The sequence below is a fragment of the Aphidius gifuensis genome, linkage group LG5, assembly GCF_014905175.1.
Source record: "Aphidius gifuensis isolate YNYX2018 linkage group LG5, ASM1490517v1, whole genome shotgun sequence".
NCBI classification, from domain to species: domain Eukaryota; kingdom Metazoa; phylum Arthropoda; class Insecta; order Hymenoptera; family Braconidae; genus Aphidius; species Aphidius gifuensis.
Window position 1 is genome coordinate 20,045,330 of NC_057792.1, and position 21,849 is coordinate 20,067,178.

The window sequence follows — 21,849 nt, forward strand, 5'->3', positions numbered from 1 at the left end:
TTTTTTTTTCATTTAATATTTAATTTAATTTTTTATTAAATAATTTTACATTTGATATTGATTTTTATAAAAAATTATTCAAATTTTTTAAACAATAATTTTATGTTTTTAAATTAAAAAACCAACTCTATTATTTCTAAATAATAACAAAGTTATCAATCAATCTAAAATTAAAAACTAAAGTGAGATTAAAAAAGTGACAATTTAATTATTAAATTTGTGCCATTAACAAATTATTAAAAAAAAAAAATCAGCACCAAAAAAAAAGCTGAAACTGCTATTGAAAATGAACAACGAATCAAGGAAAAAATAAAAATGTGATTGTAATTATAAGTTACATATAAACTCAATAGTATTTAATAAAATAATAATTTTTTCTCATATATCAACTTGTTTTTATTTTATTCCTTGATAGCAAAATTTATTTAGAACAATTTTAAATTATTTATTTGACAATAAATGATACAATAATTTTAGTTTGTCAAAGTAACATTAAATTAAAAATTAAAACAATTATCAAATGATATTTTTTATATCAACATTATTTAAATTGAAAAAAAGATGGTTTTATTTTTTGATCATCATAAATTACAATGACATTATTTACTCTAATCACCACCTTAAAAATTATCAAATTAAGCAAATAAATTTGCTGGTTATTAGGTGGAATGAATTCTGATAAAAAAAAAAACTTGGTAACTAGATAAATAGATATAAGATTAAAATTTAGACAAAATATTCCACAATTGATTTTAATATTCTACAAAGAACTTGTTGGATTAAATCTACAATGAATTTTATTATTCTGATTGTAAATTTAATTATCTTGTATATTACTGGTATCAACTAAAATAATTATATAAAAAAATATCAAATTCTAAGTTGATTTTAATTGAAAAAAAATTTCTTGCAGTAGTAAATGCAGGACCAAGTAAAATTGAAGGAGGAGCATTGTGTAGGATTCAAGACAAACCATCTGTTGTATCAATTCAACGTAATTCTTATCACATATGTGGTGGTGCAATCTTGAGTGAAAAACTCGTCATCACAAGTGCCAGCTGTTTGATGCTGGATAATTTAGTTATATTTGGTAATCTTGAAGTTTTTTCTGGTACTGCTGATTTATTAGAACAAGGTTCCAGTCAAGTAAACAGAGTACAACTTGTCATTTTACATCCACAATATGACCCCAAAAATTTTTGGATAAATGACATTGCCATACTGAGGGTTTGTTGTTGCTATTAAAAATTATTTTAAGTCATTTTTATTTTCTATTATATTTATTTTTAGTTGTCTAAACCAATGTTATTGAATTGGAACCGTAGAGAAGTATGGCTATCTTCAAGAAATAAAAATGTTAGACGTCCAATAATAATTAGTGGGTGGGGAGGAAGTCTAGAAACATCATATGAACCTTCACGATATCTTAAACAAATTGAAGTTCATGAATTATCAAGCCAATCATGTCTGGCACTCTATGGAAAATATGGTGGTGTTCATGAAAATCAACGTTGTGCAACATCAATGGATCCAATTGAGGATCATATTACCAAGGTATTTTTTATACAAGTATATTTATTTTATAATTTATAAACAATTATTATTAATGATTACAGGGAGATGGTGGCAGTTCATTGATAAGACATAGAGTTATTGTTGGAATTGTCTCATTGAAGTCTTATAAACTTGATGAGCCAATGATCTTCACAGTAGTGAATCCTTACATTGAATGGATTCGCGAAATAATGACAATAGATTGAGCTTCTTTATAATCAACGTTTTACTTGTATGTTATTTTAAAATATCGTAAATAAAATTAAGCAAACAAATTCATTGGCTGTTTTGTTTTTTGTTGAAATAAAAAATTTACAATTTTCAAGCATTTAATTCTAGAATCATGTGATGTTGCTGAAGTATCAATGAAAAAAATAATCTTTTAAATATTTGTGTTTTTTTTTTTTTTTATTTAATATTTAATTTAATTTTTTATTAAATAATTTTACATCTGATATTGATTTTTATAAAAAATTATTCAAATTTTTTAACCAATAATTTTATATTTTTAAATTAAATAAAATTAACACTCGTTGACTTTTTAGATTGCTCAATCAAGTCAAGATTCAAGTAGATATCTCTTTTTCCATTGCTCAATCACACACATATATTGAACTTTTATTTGTGTATGTATGTTTACATTTGTGTATGATTTCGTGTGACAGAAAATGGCGGCAGACATATGGACAGGTGAGGAGTAACCAGGCTGAAGTATAATAATACCAAAAAAATATATAAAAAACACCATCTAAACGTTAAAATAAATTAAGTCCTGATGTGACATTGATCATAACTAAACACTAAATTAGTTTTAATAATTTATAAATAAATTAACAATTTATTTTTTTATTAAGTATGATGATGAATGGAGTAAATAAGAACAAAGGTGAGTTTATTGTTATTTAAAAATAACTATTTTTTTTTTTTAATTACATATATGTAAACAAGAAAAATAAATGCGTAATTACATAAACAATTTAAAAGCCAAAAAAATGGTTAAATTAATATCTTATAAATAAATTTAAAAAGATTATTTTTTTAAATAATTTACTCAACAGTTTTATGTTAATTTTTTTGGAGTATTTTTTTTTTTTTTATATTGATGGGTAGGTGTAAAAAACCGTTGCATATGTTGTGTTAAAAAAAAATATTATTGTTAATTTTTTATCTGGATTTATTGTTTTTAATTATGATGATTTTATCAATACGCAATAGCCGGATACAGCAGTGTCGTCACTGTCGTTATTTATTTTATTTTTTATTAAAATACACATATATAGTTAATGTTAAATGACTCAAACATGTGTCTATCTTTATTTTTTTATGTTTGTTTTTTTTTTATCATTGAAAATAGGTAGAAAATAAAGTCAGTTGTGTGTGTAAGTTTGTGACGTTTGGTACTTGCCAGTGTCAGGCTAAATAATTGACGTGCATATAAATTTTTTTAACTATTAAAAAAAAAATATTGCTGGTATATAATATAGTTTAGGTATAATAATTATATTTTTAAATATAATTAATTAATTAAATTGTTTTTTAGATATGCCAATTCCAACGAGAAGTGCTCCAAAACCACCAGGAAAAATTAGTCAAAATTTCGATTGGACAAACAAGTAAGTTTCGAATGAAAATAATTAAATTAATTTCAAGACAATGGAGTAATTTAATTTGCTATTTTTTTTAGTGATCCATTTGGACCATTGACGTTTGAGCCACAAGTACAAAAAAAAATACCACCACCAAGACCACCACCTCCACGTTTTAAACAAAATGTACAATTAAATAATAGTAAAATTCAAAAACCAACAAGACCAACAGAATTATTGGGAAGTTTATTTGGTATTACAACAACAAAAAAACAACAACAACAACAACAATCAACTCATCAAGTTTCATATGATCAACGTTCATCAACAAATAATTTAAATAGTGCAAATGGTTTATTGATTGATCTCAGCCCACCTGGTTCACCAACATTTACAACACGTTCAAGTGATGGTGTAAGTGTTGATAGTTTTGGCAGTGATGGTAATTCAAATCCATCATTATTTACAAATAGTAGTAGTGGTAATACATCACAAAATGAAAGTGCCTTTGATGATGATTTTGATTTTTTTAAAAATATTAATAAAAATAAAAATACAACTCAAAATGATCCATGGAAATTAAAAGATAATAATGGATGGAATCAAACGTCATTTGATCAATTTGATAAATTAAAAAATTCATCAAATAATAATAATAAATTTAATGATAATAGTGTTAAACAAATTGGTGATTCTAAATTTTTTACAAATAATGATACAACTAAAATTCATACAATGCCAACAATTATCAGAGCAAAACCAGCAAAGCCACCATTACCAAAAATATTAACAACAAGTTTAGCACCAAAAGTTACAAATTTACAATTTAATTCTGATAATAATTCATGGAAAACAACAGCATCATCATCATCAACAACAAAAACAACAGCATCATCATTTAATTATATTGATGATGATATTAATGAAGATGATTATTCACCACCAATGCCATCAATACCACCTCCAGCACCGCCTACTCATTATCTTGCTGAATCAAATTACAATACATTTGATAAACAACAACCACATGGTATTGCACTTTATGATTTTTCAGCAAGTCAAATTGGTGATTTATCATTGAAAAAAGGTGATAAAGTTATGATTAAAAAATTTGTAAATAACGAATGGTTAGAGGGACAAGTTGGAAATTCTTGTGGAATATTTCCAGCTAATTTTATTGATATTATTGTACCGTTACGTGATGATTCAATTAATATTGTTAATGCTCTTTATCCATTTGAAGGAGAAACTTGGGAAGATTTAACTTTTGAGGTAATTTAATTAATTTTTATTTATTTTAATAATGTACTCATGAAATTACATGATTAACCATTTCGATATTATTTTAGGAAGGAGCTCAAATTAAAGTTTTATCAAGAATATCTGATGACTGGCTGTATGGTGAATATAAAAATACAAAGGGACAATTTCCCTCAAATTATGTTGATAAAATTCCACAAAATTTACCACAATATTCACGTAATTGATATTAAAAACTAAAAAAAAAAAAATTAAACTCACATATTGAAGTACTTGAAAATCAATTGATTCATCGTAATATAAGGATATTTTAATATATTTTTCATAAATAATAATAAAGCATAAAAATTAAAAATTAAATATACTTGAAGAAAAAAAGATAAAAAAAAAAAAATACTCGTAATTGTGAAAATTTTATTGTTATAAATGTTTATTTATTATTATTTTATTTAATAGCAATATTTTGCATAATTGTATACACTATTACCATTTGTTTAATTATTGACAAATAAAATAAGGCCTCGTGGCAAAACTGCCCAACAAAAAAAAAAATTTTATAATCGTATTTACACAATTGCTAGCTTTAATTTATAAATAAAATAAAATATATAGTCACACAGCAATTATAAAAAAAAATAATACAAATTGGGTCGTCTTTTAAATTTTATTTTTATTTTTTAAAATATTAATTTTAAAAATTATTTACACTCTTTTTTTGTGCTGTGAAATTGTTTTTTTTTTTCCATCAAAATTATTAATTAGTAAATATTAATGTTTAATTATTATTATTATTATTTTAAATAAAATGTAAATATATGTTTAAGGTACAATGCTGAATATTCGAGATGGTAATATGTTATTATTATTAGAACGTTTGTACGTTTTTCGAGGTAAACAAGAAAAAAAAAAAATTAAAAAAAATTAAGTTTACATACGTGTCTTTACAGAGGTTTTTTTAATGACTCATGTAACAAGTATTAATGATATATATTTTGATATATTCAGTGTTGAAAATAAAAAATAAACAGCTGAATTTTTAAAATAAAAAAAAATTTAAAATAACATATTTTTGTCAGTTGAATTGTTGCTGGATAATGAACGTGTATATAATTTTCCCTGCTATTTTTTTTGCATTAAAAAAAATATATATTATTTAAATAAATGACTTGATGAGAATTTAAATTTTTCCATCAGGATCTAGTAATTAAAAATTTAATTGTTTCTTATTTCTTTTGTTGAGTATTTTTATTTTAATTTTGGCAATTTCGAATTTGATTAAAATTATTTTGTATTTTTTTTTTTTTTTTGAATCATTTGGAAATAGTTTTAATATAGATTGAATGAATGCGTAAATAAATTGATAATTATTTCGTAATTGTTAATTAGAAAATAATAAAAATTAATTAATTTTAATATTTAAAAAAATTATTAGTTTATATCAAGTATTTCTACATAATGTTAGTTTTTATTTTAACAATTTTTTTACTTGTCTTTACCTATAATAAACAGAAGTAAAAAAATTGTTAAAATCAAAAATTTCGAAACCGTGTTATAGACATAATGTCTATAACACGATCTCGAAATTTTTTACCGGTTAAATAGTATAGAAAAAAATTGATGGCAAAGTTCCAATGATAGATGTGAAAACACAATCCTCTACACCATTTTAGCAGCATTTTTTCTTGCAACCTTGGAAAAAAAAAATTATTCATCGATTTAAAAATTTATAAAAATTAATTTTTTATCGTTTCATTACCATTTAATATACAAATCATTTTCTGTTGGATTTGTCGATGGTGATTTAGTTAGTACAACATCCCAATAGAGTTCCAAAGTTTCGATAAAACCAATTGGCAAAAGTAGAATTAAATAAACAATTGAAACTGCTAGTAATGTTCTACTAGTTCGACTTGATGAAAATGTATTATTTCTATGAGTACCTGATGATAAATTAAATATTTTCCATTAATTTTAAATTTATTTAAATGCTCCAGTAGAAATATTTCTCCGGCATTCTCCGGCACTTGTTTCATGCCAGAGAAATTTCTCTGTCGGAGAAATATTTACACCATTATTAAATCCTTTATCAATAATACTTACAAGTCATTTGTGTACGTATCAATTCAGATTTTTTCATATGAATAATAAGTAAGACATTACCAATAAAAATAAATACTGATGGTAACCAACTTGAAAATGCAATATAAATATACATTGTACTTCCCCAAGGTGTTGCAACTTTCTGACAAGTTTTATATTCAAATACACTATCTGATTCATATCCTGCAATAATATAAATTTAAAAAAATCAAAATAAAATAATTTTCAAATATTTAAAAAGTCATTATTTACCTCCAGAAAATAATTTTGTAAGTGAAACAAGAAAACTAATGCAAGTCAATACAACAATAGTAACAGTTGCATTACGATTATGATTTTTACTAATTGATTTTAATGGAAATATAATTGCACCAACTCTAGTCCATGTCAATGATACAACAAGATTTGTTGATGTTATTTGAAAAAATTCCATGAAAATTGAATTTAAACCACATAAAAAACGACTATTCTAAAAATTAAATCATTTTTTAGTTTCAATTTATCATAGAAATAATTATTTATAAATATTATTTGGTATAATTACCATGTAGAGAGTATTGATACTAGTTGAGTAATGTCTTGCTATACCAACTGCATAATTAAATAATGCTCCATTGTCAGAAATAGCTAGTGCACGAAGGTACAATGATAATCCAGAATCACAAAGTATAACTGTACTCAACATGCTAAATGATACGACGTTTAATATTACACCTAAATATATATACAAATATATATTTTAAAAAATAAATTATAATGTTCTTAAATAATTAAATGTATATTTACCAAAAATTATAATAAATGGTGTTACATTTAACAAGAGAAATCTTACTAAATTTACAAATGGCTGTATTTGAAGTAAATAAATTCTTGCTTGACATGGCCATTCTTCAAAATCTACTGAACAAATTCCAAGTCTACAAAATTCTTCAAAATCAACTGAACAATTAACTGCCATACGTAAAAATTTTTATACATAAAATCATAAAATTTTATTATTAAAATTAAAAAATTAAAATTTTTGTATTTTTAAAGTGTTATTATCAGCCTATGAAAGACAACAAGACACTGGTCAAAACACCTGTCTTCAATTACCATAGCATGGAATTTATTATTCTTGACAAATAAGAAAAAAAAAATAATTAAAAATTCATAATGAACAAGCAAGAGATCATAAAGCTGTCTTGAAAAATAAAGAAAGAGAAAAAAAAAAAAAATCTCAATCGTTTCTAGATGATCAGTGGCTTCCGTCTTGTAATTTTTATTTAATCGTATATTGAACTCGATGTTCTAGAAATTTTTTAATAACAATATAATAATAATTAAAAAGAAATTTAAATAAAAAAAAAAAAAATACTTGGAGGATTAATTAAAGGTGTTATTTTCCAATCCAAGTTGTTTTTATTTTAAATGGAAAAAAAAAAAAATTAATGTCAATTTATTTTAATATCTAGATTAAGCTGTAAAATTAATTTTTAAATAATTTATTAAAACTGTTTTGTTTTACCATTTTGATCTTATTTTTATTTTATTTTACTTTTTTTTTTTTCATGTGGTTGAGTACAAACTAATTCAACAAAACATCCTCAACGAAATTCTATTTTTATTTTTTTGAATTTTCTCTTTAATTTGTTACTTAAATTATTATTTTTTTTTGTACAATAAAAATATCGTGACATACTTTTGCGTGTCTGATTTTATTTTCGCAAAGGCAACAAAGGTTTTTTTTTTTTTACATAAATTATTTCATAAAAACTGCAGTAATTTTTATACTTTTAAAATTCATAAGTAGCATTGTTTGATGTCGTACTAAATAAAAACACAAAATTATTTATCTAAAAATAATATTATCAAGCGTTTTATTGAATTTTTAATTCTAGTCTTTATTCTCATCACATACCACTAAATATGTAGCAAGTGTTTATGTTATTATTATTTTATTTTTCATCAAATCATCACCAAAAAAAAAACATAACAAATTAAATTTTTAAAAAGAAAAAAAAATAATAAAAACAGTCAAGTTTACTACAACCACATTTTTCATAAGTAGCTTGAACAATTGTGATGAGTTTTATTTAAATTTACTCTATCTAATTTTATTTAAATTAATGGCTCATTACATGGCATTACTCTAGCTTTCTAGTCTAAAAAAAGATAATTATAAAATGAATTTAAACTGCTAATAGTAACTACCAATTATGACTGATTGCATGTTAAATGTTTTTTGAGTTCAATATAATCATCTAGGCCATGAAAAATATATAACAATAAATTAATTAGTATAAAAGATTACATATTTTCTTTTATATTATTTATTTATTTATTCTTCAACTAAAAAAAAAAAAAAAAACAAATATTATCATTAGATTATTATGTGATATATCTATATTTACAAAAATATCGACTTTAATTATTACCCATTTTTAAAATTTAAATCACTATTATTTGTTTTTTAAAATATCTTAGAATTATTTATATTATTTTCATCATTATTACTATTTTTTAATGGACGTTATTTTTTTCATTTCAATCGGGTCTGTATATTGGAATTTTAGGAATAAATTCAATTAACAATACCTGGAAATTAATAATTAGTCAATTAATTTACTGCAAAAAAAAAAAAAAAAAAAATGTAGGTATATTTAATTTATTGTTCTTACATATTCCATCATGGAAGAACTATCACATCTTTGTTTGGCTAGTCTCCAGTGTAATCCAAGTTTGTGATACAATCGACTATTTTCCCATTCCATTAATTTGTTAAGTGAATGTTGTGTCTATTTTAAATTAATAAATAAAAATTGATTATTAATTTAATATACTTTATTATGATAATGATTAATATGAATTATTTATTACTCTTTTACTGAGACAAATAACTGGCCATAAACTTATACCAAGTGTGCAACAACAACAAAAACATCCACAAAATAGCCATTTGACATTGACTGGTAGTGTTTTTTTAAGGACACCATTGACACGCATAACAGTTGCCTTGAATTCTTCTGGTGCAACACGTGATACAAGACCATTTGGAAAATCAGACTCAAACCGGTTACTCAGTCCAAAACTGTTGATAAAAATAGAATTTTATTATAATTATTATTGTAAAATTAAATTAAAAGTTAAATTAAATTTTATTATTGATCTTGAAGATTTTTATAATACTCAATGACTAGCAAGTAAAATACAATTTAATGTTTTTTTTTTTTTTTTGCTACTTACACTGTCATATTACCAGCACCACGAACAATAATTGGATCTGGTACAAATATAATTTGATTATCTTCATTATTTTGTTCATTAATTTCCTCTTCTTCATAAATTGCATCAAAATCAGCCATTGTAATTCAACTTGCTCTTTTTTTTATTTGTTCATATAATAAATGTAAATTTGTTTTTATTAATAATTTTTGATTTGTTTAGATTGCTCCAGCATTATTATTGATTAACTAAATTCACTGATGTTAATTAACCATATATAACTAAATAATTAAAATTTAAAAATAAACAAACATTAATGTATTTTTTTTTAAGACAAAGAATAAATTATTGCAGTAATTATATTGTAATAACAACAACGAAAAATCAACAACTGATCATCATTTTAAACAGCTGATTCAGCACTGCTGCTATGATTTTCTAGTTTTTATTTATTTAATTATTTATTTATAGAAAATCTATTGCTATCTTGCTTGTATATTATTATAATTGCATGTCTCTTTTTTTTTCAATGCAATTTGCACAAAGAGAAGAGAGAGAGCTCGATTGTCTAGCAATCGAAATAGTCGTAATCCTAGAAACTTTACGCTAGAAAAAAGATGGCTGTCATGATCTATTTATGCCCCCTGTCGGTCATTTTCATACAATCTTGTCGTCGTTGTTGTGTTCGTGCTTGTGTGGGCTTTATATTCATTAAATGGAGTTAATGTTGTGCGTTTTAATATTAAAAAATTAATAATCAAGTTACTCTTTCTCTCTCCAAAATAAAAAAAAAAAAAACCAAACAATAATTTTAGTAATGTGAATTATCTAATTGTAAGTAAATTTAACAATATAATCAATCCACTTAATTAATAATATTTAAATAAATTATTTTAAACCGAAAAAAAAAAAAACAAAAGTTGCAAATTTTTTTAAGGTATACCTATATTTTTTTTTTTTAACATCCCGGCTTCCATTATAATTTTAAATGATAAACATTTATTATTAATTCGACAAAATTAATTTTTATTTATACTTTTTATTGGCTTAAAACATGATTTAATTTTAATTATAATATTAATGGATAATTTACAATGTTGTAATAATAAATAATAGTCAAGATAACTTGTACTTATGTCATGATAAAAAAAAAGCATAAATATTTTTGAGGTTAAGAATTGTCCAAACTAGTTTATCAGTTTGCTAAAAAATTACACAATATTTTGTAATATATGTATTTGAATTTTGTAGATAAATTAATTTATAATGTCGGTTCATTATAAATTTAAATCTGAGAAACAATTTGCAACAGTATCATTTGATGGTGTTCATATATCTGTTGCTGATTTAAAAAAGGAAATATCACATCAAAAAAATTTTGGTAAATGTGAATTTGGTCTGTTGATTAAAAATGCGCAAACTGATGAAGGTACGTTAAACTAAACTAGTATTATTATTGCTTAAAAATATAAATAATAATTGTAATTAAATTTTTTATAATACAGAATATAATAATGACAATGCACTGATTGCAAAAAACACAAGTGTTATTGTTAGTCGTGTACCATTAACGGTCCAACAAAAAAGATCATGGGATAGAAATGAATCACAACAATTTGTACATTCACGTGATGAAGCAAGTACAAGTCATCCAGTTGATTTATCAAGAATTGATGGTTCAGAAAATGATAAAATAAATGCAATGATGACACAATCATCACATGATTATAATCCATCAAATTATCAAAAATTACGTGGTGGTAATCAGACTGGTGAAGTACCACCATCATATCGTTGTCATAAATGTCATCAACAAGGACATTGGATTAAAAATTGTCCATTAACATTAAATCAAGAATCAATTGAAATTAAAAAAAGTACTGGTATACCAAGAAGTTTTATGATACCAGTTGAAGGACCAAGAGCACCTGGTGCAATGATAACACCAACTGGACATTATGCTGTACCGGCAATTGATCATCAAGCATATAAAGAAGGAAAAAAAGAACGTCCACCATTTTCATCTGATCCAGAACCAATTATTAAAAAACCAGAAATACCAGATGATTTAACATGCAATTATTGTAAAGATTTATTAACTGATGCTGTATTAATACCATGTTGTGCTGGTGCATTTTGTGATTTATGTATACGTACACATTTAGTTGATTCGGAAATTAATGAATGTCCAGTTTGTAATGAAAGAGAAATATCACCTGGTGGATTAATACCATCACGTTTTCTTCGTAATAGTGTTATGAGATTTATCAATGAAACTGGATATGCTAGACGACAAATTTATCCTCCATCACAAAAAAATAAAGATGAAGCAATTGACATTGAAAGCACAACTGAGCCAGCAACTTTTGTTGTACCACAAGTACCAAATGAAGTTGTTGAAGTTGATCCTACTGTTAAAGCTGAAGAAACAGTATCCAACAAAATTTCAACAACAGGTAAAATATAATTTTAGATTAATGCTTCATTTAATTATGTTTAAAAATAAATTTTAATAGTATTTTTTTAATAATTCTAATGATTCTTATAAACGCATGCGCAATTTAAAAATTTACTAATGTTAAAAAATGTCTAACCTACTGTTTTATTTTATTTATTTTGCAATCAAGTAAGAGTTGATTTTTTTTTTTTTTTTTTTCACATGGCTATGATGATAATTGTACATGTGCTAATTATAGCATGTTTAATATTTTTATTATTATTATTACAGTTAAAGAAGAGACAAAATTAGTTGATCCAATTGTACCAAATGAAGCTAGTGAACCAGTACAAGCAGTTATTGAAGAAGGACATGAAGTAATAATACCACCTGGTACTGAAGAGCCATTATTGCCAAAAATTAAAATTACATCTGAAAAAGAAATTAATAATTCTGATACAATTATAACTAAAAAAGATGACTATGAAGAAACATTTGAGGATGATAGAAGACCAAGAGAACGTCCAAGAGTATTTAATAAAGATCCTCAACGTGATAGGTTTGTTTTTGTTTGTTTATTTATTTGATATAGTTAATGGTTTTTATTAAAGCTATTAAATGATTAATTATTAATTTTTTGTATTCAACAGAGGTTCAGAGAGAATTGTTGGTACATATAGATTGATAAATAGAAGAAGATCATCATCACCAAGACAACGTAATGATTATCCAAGTCAGCATGGACATTTACATATGATGAATCAAACAAAAGAATATCAAAATATGCCACCAGGTAATTCACAAAGATATCCACCAAATATGCATTATGAATCAGACATACGTAGATCTGGAGAACGTCCTGGTACACCAACTGTAAGTACTATTTAAATACCAAATATGTTTATAATATTTTTAAATATATGTTTAATTATTATTATTTATTTATTAATCAGATTGATGAGCCACATTTGCATCCACAAAGCCAAGGTAATCAATCAAATATGATACCATATCCACCAGGCGAAGAAAGAATTTCCCAATCTCAACAACAACAGCAACAACAGCAACAGCAACAACAACAAGGTGGTTATAATCAACCACCACCGTCAATGCCACCACATGGAAATCCATTATTACCAGATCCATACGCAATGAATCATGGTCATAGAATGCCAATGTATCCTCATCAACAGGGACCACATTATGGTCCACCAAGATATGATCGTCCACCTTATCAACAACCTGGATATAGACCTTCACAGCCACGAGGTAGTTACAATGGTCCACCAAGACCAATGAGAGGAATGCATCATCGTAAGTTGATTATTTATTACTATAATATAATTTACTATTTAAAAAAATTAACAATAAATAATTTAATAAATTTATTTTTAATTTTATTTTAGTTGGATATCGTGGTGTTCAACAACCACCCATGGGAATTCCTCGTAATATTCATAATGGAAATCCAACTGGGTAAATAAATTTTTTAATTTCCATAATTATATTAATTATATTTGATTAATTAATTTATTGCTTTTTTATAATTTATTAACAGAGTTATTGATGATCCTTTGGAGGCATTTGAAAGAATGTTACGTGAAAAAGATGAACGTGATAGAAGACTTGGTAAACATCGCAGACGTTCAAGAACACGTTCAAGATCAAGAAGTTATAGTAGATCAAGATCACGTTCATTTGGACGTAGATCACCACGATTAAGTCGTTCACGTAGTCCACCACCAAAAAGACGTGGTTCAAGATCACCATTACCATCAAGACGTAGTAGAACACCTAAAAGACGATCATCACGTGATGGTAGCAGAAGCTTTTCAATCAGCAGGTAATATTTTATATAAATTATAATAATTATTATTTTTAAATCACATATTATTTATCGATTGATAATGTGATTTGATAATTTATCTAACATAAATGACAGATCGAGATCTTATTCACGCAGTCAATCACCACCCAGAGGCGCAATCTCAAGGGATCGTGATAGAGAACGTGAACGCGATCGTGAACGGGATTTACCTCCGAGATATCGATCCCCAGTTAGATCACCACCAAGGCAAATAAATTTTTTTTACAAGCTTTTCCTTATTATTGTTCAACTTTTTAATAGTAGAAAGCTAGAAGTAGTTGTAGTAGTTGTAGTAATTCTAGTAGCAATTGTAGAAATATTAGTTACAGTAGAAAAAAAAAAAAAAATCTATTTTCCTAATATAATTTAAAACTTTCAAGTAAAAAAAAAAAACAAAACAAAACAAATTAATAAACAAATTTTTGTGAATTTTTATTTTATAGATTTCAAAGAGATCGTGAGAGAGAACGTGATCGTCCAAGATCACGTGAATCACGTGAAGGTTACAGTACAAATTATTATGCTGAATCAAAAGACTATAGTTATCGTGATCGTGAACGTGATGGAACAAGAGAACGTACTAGTTCACGTTATCCACCACGTAATCAAACATCACAACACAGTACAATACCATCATTGATGTCATCACATCCACCACCACCATTAATGTCATTGGGATCACAATCAACAACAACACCACCAACAACAACAACAACATCACCATTAACACAAGTACCATCAGCATCATCTTCATCATCAACAGCACCACTACTACCAACAGCAGCAGTAGCAGCATCAGTTGTTCCAGCTGTACCGGAAAGGAAAGACTATTATGATTCCTACAACAGGTATTTTCGCATCAATTGTCATTATTTGATTCGTGTCCTTATAGCGCGTGTACTACTCTATTATTATTATATTGATAAAACAATTCTACTTTACTCTTTAAATATTTTTTTTTCTTTATTCAATAGTATTATTATTATGTAGAAAAAAATTTATTTTCATTATTTTTTAAAATTATTTAAATAGTTGATGATTTTTTTTTTTTTATTTTATTTCTTTTTTATGTTAACTTTAGTATTGAAAAAAAAAAAAATTATATTTATATATTTATATTGTCGTTATTGAGTGTAAAAAAAAAATTCTTAAAATTATTTATTATTTTATTTATTTATCAATTTATTTACCGGTTATCTTCTACGGTCTTAGTTTTTAGAGAAAAAAAAAACCAATGTGATATTTTGATTAATTTTTATACTTTTTTTTTTTCTATGAATATAGTTATATTATTGTTATAATTTATTTACGTTAAATGGCATAAAATAATTTTTAATTTAAGTAAAAAAATTGAAAAACAAAAAAAAAAAAAGAAAAAGCGTGTTTCAACAAAATAAACGAAAAATGAAATATTTATTTAGTTTAATTAATAACTAAAGTGAAAAATTAATTTAATAAATATATTTTTTTTTTCTTATGAGAGTGTGTGTGTGTGTGTAATGATTGTTGTGTAAATTAAGGTACGATTGAGATAAAAAAAAAAGAGCAAAGAAATCCAAAGCAATATATTTTTGTAAATATAATTACGATTGTTTAAAAAATAAGTAAGATCTTAATTTTCTGCTATAAAAAATACCTGTCTACTGACAAAGACAAATGTGATGTTAGAAAATTAATTCCCTTCGTACGCGTTTAGTCGTTTTTTTTTTTCTTACAAATTTTTTTTATTTAAAAATAAATAAATAAGGAAATGAAATGAAAAAAATAAAAACCAATTTAGATGATTTTTTTGTAAAAATATTACCGTAATTTACGTTGATATTTCATTTAAAAAAAAACCATAATGTTGTACCTGACAAAAAAAAAAAAATGTGTGATAAATGTAATAATAAAGAAACGAAAAAAAGTTTTTTTAAAAAAAAAATATTTACACTGTGAGTCAAGAGGACAAGTCATACGAGATAAATATTATCGAGCAGAATCATCAGCATGTGATACTTGAAGCAAGGATCCAACTCAACATGTGCAACGCATCAACTTGGTTCTTGATTCAGGTGAATTCAGGACCAAATCAACATTTATCACATTTATTATCATAATTTCATTAAATTCAATTATTTTTATAATTCAAAAAAAAATAAAAAAGGAAAAACGGTGTTATAAATGTTGATTTAACGAATTTATATTTTTACTAATGAAATTTATTTTGTTTTTCATTATAAAAGTAATAAAAAACAAGACAAATTTTATGGACTGTTTTTTTTTTTTTTTCTTTTAACTAATTAAAATTAAAAGTTTATTATTTTTTGCAGATGCTGCATCACTGCGTCTTTAACAAATTGACATTTTTTTTTCAGCATTCAATGGTGAAATTTACAAGACATATAATTTTTTTTTTTTAATTTATTTTTTTACTAAAAAAACATGCATTCCTAATTAATAAAAAAATGTGACAATTTGAATGAAAGTATAGTAGAATAAATTTCGAAATATAACCGGAGGAAATGGTAAAAGAAAAGAAAAAAAAAAAGACTTAGTTTTTTTGGTTTTAAAAAAAAAATATTAGAATGAATGATTAACGTATGAATAGCCTGTTGAATGATTTGAAAAAATGATAAATTAGTAAACAAATAAGAAAGCGTAAATAGATAAATAAACAAAAAAATATATTTATAAAAATTATTAACATGTTTTTCTTTTTGTTTATGAATTATGTTAACAGGTATTCTGGTCCACCTGGTCAACAGCAAAGATTTAGTAGTCCAACACGTGGTGATTATCAAAAACGTTTTGATGATGTAGCACCACCAGGAACAGAGGGTTACTATGACGTGCCACCACCTGGTGTTGATCATCCAGAAAGATTATTAAGAGACGAACGTGAAAGACCAAGATCAATTAAAGATCAAGAAGATAGAGATCACAAAGATACTGATGATGATCGTCCATCTAGAGATGATAGGCAAGTTTTTTCATTCAGTTTTTTAATTATAAAATGAATCATGGTTTAATTGATTGTTTGGAGATGTTTAATTGTGTTTAATTTATAATTTTTATAGACCTCGTGAACGTGATACAAGAGACAGAGAGGATCGTGATAGACGTGATAGAGATCGTGAGCGTGAAAAAGATGACAGACCATTACATCAAAAAGAAAAAGATGAACGTGATAGACGTGATACAAAAGATAAAGAACATGATCGATATATACGTCGTGATGATGATCGTACATCTGATAAAAGAGATTATGATAAAGATAAAGATAAATATCGTGATGATAGAGAACGTGGTGAACGTGATCGTTATAGAAATGATGATAAAATACGTATACGTGATAGAAAAGATCGTACAGAACGTGATTTTGATGATAAAGAACGTGATAGACATGATAGACATTCTGATGATAGAAAAAAGAATAAAAAAAGTTCAAGTCCACATCCACAAAAAACACGTAGTGATACTAGAGATATATCACCAGAAAAGAAAAAAGAAAAAAAATTAAAAGACAAAAAAAAGAAAAAGGATAGTGTTGATGAAAAATTAGAAAAAAAGAAAAAGAAAAAGAAGGAAAAAAAATCATTAAAAGAAGCTATTGCTAAAAATGAGCTATCAAAATATCAATTATCATTACAGTCATCTGATAATACATTGTCAGATAAAATTGATGATAAATTATTATCATCAAATGACATTAAACATGAAAATAATGATAATAAAATAAATACTGGTGATGTATCAACATCCCATGATGAATCATTTGATGTTAGTGATCAAAATAATTCACTTGTTGAAACAAAAATTAAAAACGATGATAAAACAATTGTAACAATGATGAATCCAGAACCACCAGAACAAACAGATAATGATGATTTTTGTTTAAACCCACCAAATCCAAATTTCAAACCAATTCCTGAAGTTAAAAATGACAATGATAAACCAACAATTGATAGTCTTTATGACGGATTAGATGATACTGAAATAAATACTGTTATTACTGAAAAATATGCAATAATACCTGATGAAGAATTGGCAAATGTTGAAAAATATAATACTGATGATGATACTACAAAGAGAATTGATGATGAAGATGACGAAGATGATGATGATGAAGATAAATCAATTGTTACAACAACAGCAGCAATAACAGCTACAACAACTGAACCATTAACATCAACACCAACTAGAACAACAACACCTGAAAGAAATATAACAACATCAACAATAAAAACAACAACAAAAGATGAATTTTTAGCACCAATGCCAGAATTATCAAAATGGGAAAGAGATGACGAACGTGATGAACCAGATGAACCAGAATCTGATACAACTGAAGAATTTATAAAATTAGATGTATCAATAACATCACCACAACATACAGATACTAATAATGATGAAATACAGTCAACAAAATTAGTAACATCTGAAGTATTAAAACGTGCTGAAAATGCAATATTTCAAAAAGCAATAAATGCAATAAGACCAATTGAAATTAAAAAAATAAGTGAAAGTAGAAAAATATTATATCAAAATCCTGAACCAAAGAATACTATTGATACAAATACTGATTTAAATCGTTCATCAAGTGACAGAAAAAGTGTTAATGTTACAATAAATATTGGTAAAAATGAAAGAAATGTTGAAATAACAGAGCCATTATTAAAAAAATCAAAATTAGATAGATCTAATTATCGTAGTAGCAATGATTTATTATTACATTCACCAACAAGATTATCAGCAAAAGAAAGACTTGGTGATAAAATTGATGATGATGATGGCAGTGGTGGTGGTGGTAATAAAGATGATTCAAAAACATATTACGATAAAGATTCAAATAAATCAGATAATAATTTAATGGCTCGTTCAAGATCACCAAAATTAAGTAAAAAACAATCACCAATTATTGATGCAATATCAAGACATACAACATCTGAAAGAAAAGTATATCTTGATGATAAAAAGCGTGATAAAAATGAACGTCAACGTGATCATCGTGGTCATCATTCAATTGATAATAAACATGATTTGAAAGATACATTTGTTAAACGTGAAAAAAATGATAGTAGAGATGATTCAAGATCAAATAAAAATACAGAAAGCATACGTGTTGATAAAGTTGAAAAAGAAAAACGTGGTAAATCACCAGTATATGTTAAACATAATACTGTTAAACGTAAAATTGGTAGTGGCGGTGATGATGATGATGTTGTTATTGATAAAAAGAAAGATAGTAAAAAAAATCGTGATGATAAAAAACGTAAAAGATCACACAGAAGTAATAGTAGAAGTAAATCAAAAGATTGTAAACGTAAAAAAGAAAAAAAACATAAAGATAATAAAAAACAAAAACATAATAAAGAACATTCATCATCAATGCAACGTGAAAAATTAATAGTTGATGATAAATCAACAATTGATGAAAAAAATCAAAATCAAGAAGATGATGATAATGTTGTTGGTAAAAAAACAAATCGTAAAAATCCAAGATTAATATCTGATCGTAAAAAGAGTGCATTGGATGAAGCTAGTTTTGAGCCAGATTATTCAGCATCTGAAACAGCAACTGATGATAATAATGATGATAATACAATAAATATTAAAAAACAAAAAAATAGTGATGATTTATCAACAACTGATAGTGTTAAAGATAAAATAATTGATAATAAAATTATTAATAAAAAAAGAATTAAATCAACAAGTTCTGATGATGATGATGAAGATTCAAGTACAACATTATCATCATCAAGTGAATCTGATGATTCATCATACAGAAAAAGAAAGAAAAAACATAAAAAACATAAAAAACGTAAAACAACTAGAAAAGATAGTTCTAGTGATAGTGATTCATATTCTGATTCAAGTGAATCAAGTTCTGATGATGAAAAACATAAAAAAAAATCTAAAAAATCTAAAAGTAAAAGTAAACAATCCAAGAAAAAGAAAAAGTCAAAACACAAATGACGTCGTTAATTTTTTTAATTGTAAAATTTCGCCATTTATTATATATATATATTTTTTTTTTTTTTCATTTTGCAAAAGAAAAAAAAAACAAAAAGAAAAAAGTGGAAAAACTTTGAAATTACATTTAATTTAATTTTTTTTTTTTGTTTTTTTTTTTTCTCTGGGTAATTGATAATTTTAATTTATTTCTTTTTAATTTGAAATAATATTTATATATTTTTTATTTGTTTATTTTAATGGAAATAAACAAATTATTATCAATTAAATTATTGGTTAAATTGAATCATCAATATCTCGTTTGTAAATTGTACTTTGATACAATTGTTTGTATATTGTGCTTTGATATTGTCGCTCGTCCCGTTAAATCTAAGATAAAAAATTAAAAATAATGAAAAAAAAAAAAAAAAAAAATGAATATAAGTAGTTTATAAATAAGAAAAATGAAAAAAAAATAAAAAAAAATTTAAAAATAAATATTTAAAAAAATGAAAAATTATGTAAAATTTATTTAAAAAAAAAAAGTAATTCCTAATTAAAATATGTTTAATTATCTTTTATAATTTTTTAAATGTTTTTTTAATTTTTTAATGATAATTTTCTTGCTTTAAATGTGTCAATAAGTGAAATTAGCAATGGCAATTTTTCACTTTCATCAGTATCTTTTATTCCCAAATCTTGAGTTATAAATGAACGTTCCAATCTACGATTTCCACAGTCACATTCTAAAATAATAATTAATATTTAATTAAAAAAATATATATAATGTATTTAAATTTTAAAAGTACAATAAATTTTATGTATTTAAAAATAATTTTTTTACCTGATTTAAAAACAGTTGATGTGTGTTTATAACCAATCCAATTTAAATATTCCATAATAATTTCATTAATTATAACAACATCTTTTGGTGAATCAGGTTTTTTTTTATGACTTGATGGTGTTGATGAATCAAGTAATTCAATTATTTTCATTTCTAATTCAGCTTTTATTTTTCCAAGTTCACCATCACGTTCTAATGATTCTCTAACAGCTTAAAAAACAAAATAAAAATATTTAATTTTACAATAATTAATATACAAATTTAATTTACCATTTATTAAATCTTTTCCTGTAGCCATTTTAAACTGTTTTTAAAATACAAACAACAACAACAACAACAGCGAAGTTAATCGAAAATAATCAACAAAAAAATTCTGTTTTATCATCTGTTTCGATTTTCGAAAACAATATGGCTGCAAATAAAAAAGTAAACACGTCACAACGTCAGCTGTTTATTTTTTCAAGACAAACAACTAAATAATAAATAGTGTTTAAGTGTTTAATAAATTAATTATTATTAATAAACAATTTATTTAGTTAATTTTTTTGATAATTATTATATAAATTATAAAAATGACATACATGAATACATGGGAAGAGTTTGAGCAAGGAGCAGAGAGGTTATATCTTCAAGATCCACTAAATGTAATATATTTGTTTATTAATAAAAAATTTATCTATTAAATAATTTATAGAATTAATAATAATGTTTATTATTTTATTTAAAGGCTCGTTATTCAATGAAATATTGTCACAACAAAGGTTTACTGTGTCTAAAATTAACTGACAATAAAACGGTACGTCTGTCATTTTATAATTTAATTATTAAAAAAATAATAATTATTAATTTATCATTTACAGTGTTTACAATACAAAACAGAAATTTCTCAGGATTTAAAAAAGATGGAAAAATTCATTGGAAATCTCATGAGGCATATGGCATCAAAGGACAATTAAATAAATAAAATTTCTTCTTTTTTCTATTGGTGATGTATTTTTATGATAAACAATATACCTAATTAAAAATACAAATAAAAACAAAAAAGAGTTTAGTTAGATCATTA

At 24.5% G+C, this 21,849-nt stretch overlaps 7 protein-coding genes across 11 annotated transcripts; 4 read left to right on the forward strand and 3 right to left on the reverse strand.

Annotated features, from left to right (window-relative positions):
• The first annotated feature begins 790 nt into the window (after nt 1-790).
• On the forward strand, nt 791-1,760 carry LOC122856552 (trypsin-3-like). Its single transcript, XM_044158229.1, has 4 exons — nt 791-839; nt 914-1,227; nt 1,291-1,554; nt 1,617-1,760. The coding sequence occupies exons 1-4, from the start codon at nt 791-793 to the stop codon at nt 1,758-1,760; spliced, it is 771 nt and encodes a 256-aa protein (XP_044014164.1).
• A 436-nt stretch (nt 1,761-2,196) lies between these two features.
• Nucleotides 2,197-5,246, forward strand: LOC122858370 (probable serine/threonine-protein kinase DDB_G0282963). 2 transcript variants are annotated; one of them, XM_044161221.1, is made up of 4 exons: nt 2,197-2,440; nt 3,095-3,167; nt 3,239-4,412; nt 4,490-5,246. In XM_044161221.1, exons 1-4 carry the CDS (start codon nt 2,410-2,412, stop codon nt 4,625-4,627), a joined length of 1,416 nt encoding a protein of 471 aa, XP_044017156.1. In that variant the 5' UTR covers nt 2,197-2,409; the 3' UTR covers nt 4,628-5,246. The 2 variants fall into 2 exon arrangements, with proteins under 2 accessions (XP_044017156.1, XP_044017157.1); XM_044161222.1 differs by lacking the exon at nt 2,197-2,440 and adding an exon at nt 2,841-3,025.
• Nucleotides 5,247-5,929: 683 nt separating this feature from the next.
• Nucleotides 5,930-7,461, reverse strand: LOC122856553. The gene is made up of 6 exons (XM_044158230.1): nt 7,287-7,461; nt 7,045-7,214; nt 6,753-6,969; nt 6,501-6,683; nt 6,157-6,340; nt 5,930-6,089 (listed from the first exon to the last, which is right to left on the reverse strand). The coding sequence occupies exons 1-6, from the start codon at nt 7,456-7,458 to the stop codon at nt 5,930-5,932; spliced, it is 1,086 nt and encodes a 361-aa protein (XP_044014165.1). The 5' UTR covers nt 7,459-7,461.
• Nucleotides 7,462-7,580: 119 nt separating this feature from the next.
• On the reverse strand, nt 7,581-10,298 carry LOC122858371 (cysteine-rich hydrophobic domain-containing protein 2). The gene is made up of 4 exons (XM_044161225.1): nt 9,726-10,298; nt 9,360-9,570; nt 9,161-9,277; nt 7,581-9,077 (listed from the first exon to the last, which is right to left on the reverse strand). Exons 1-4 carry the CDS (start codon nt 9,842-9,844, stop codon nt 9,027-9,029), a joined length of 498 nt encoding a protein of 165 aa, XP_044017160.1. The 5' UTR covers nt 9,845-10,298; the 3' UTR covers nt 7,581-9,026.
• Nucleotides 10,299-10,401: 103 nt separating this feature from the next.
• LOC122858372 (E3 ubiquitin-protein ligase RBBP6) lies at nt 10,402-19,983 on the forward strand. Of its 4 annotated transcripts, none has more exons than XM_044161226.1 (12): nt 10,402-10,538; nt 10,956-11,133; nt 11,210-12,160; nt 12,433-12,700; nt 12,792-13,014; nt 13,095-13,455; nt 13,548-13,617; nt 13,700-13,984; nt 14,084-14,215; nt 14,452-14,856; nt 16,731-16,970; nt 17,068-19,983. In XM_044161226.1, exons 2-12 carry the CDS (start codon nt 10,971-10,973, stop codon nt 19,964-19,966), a joined length of 5,997 nt encoding a protein of 1,998 aa, XP_044017161.1. In that variant the 5' UTR covers nt 10,402-10,538; nt 10,956-10,970; the 3' UTR covers nt 19,967-19,983. The 4 variants fall into 4 exon arrangements, with proteins under 4 accessions (XP_044017161.1, XP_044017163.1, XP_044017164.1 ...); XM_044161228.1 differs by having other exon boundaries at nt 14,105-14,215; XM_044161227.1 differs by lacking the exon at nt 10,402-10,538 and adding an exon at nt 10,856-10,874.
• Nucleotides 19,984-20,503: 520 nt separating this feature from the next.
• Nucleotides 20,504-21,192, reverse strand: LOC122858373. Its single transcript, XM_044161230.1, has 3 exons — nt 21,057-21,192; nt 20,787-20,996; nt 20,504-20,688 (listed from the first exon to the last, which is right to left on the reverse strand). The coding sequence occupies exons 1-3, from the start codon at nt 21,082-21,084 to the stop codon at nt 20,543-20,545; spliced, it is 384 nt and encodes a 127-aa protein (XP_044017165.1). The 5' UTR covers nt 21,085-21,192; the 3' UTR covers nt 20,504-20,542.
• A 5-nt stretch (nt 21,193-21,197) lies between these two features.
• Nucleotides 21,198-21,830, forward strand: LOC122858374 (signal recognition particle 9 kDa protein). Its single transcript, XM_044161231.1, has 3 exons — nt 21,198-21,430; nt 21,514-21,582; nt 21,647-21,830. Exons 1-3 carry the CDS (start codon nt 21,359-21,361, stop codon nt 21,740-21,742), a joined length of 237 nt encoding a protein of 78 aa, XP_044017166.1. The 5' UTR covers nt 21,198-21,358; the 3' UTR covers nt 21,743-21,830.
• Nucleotides 21,831-21,849: the final 19 nt, after the last annotated feature.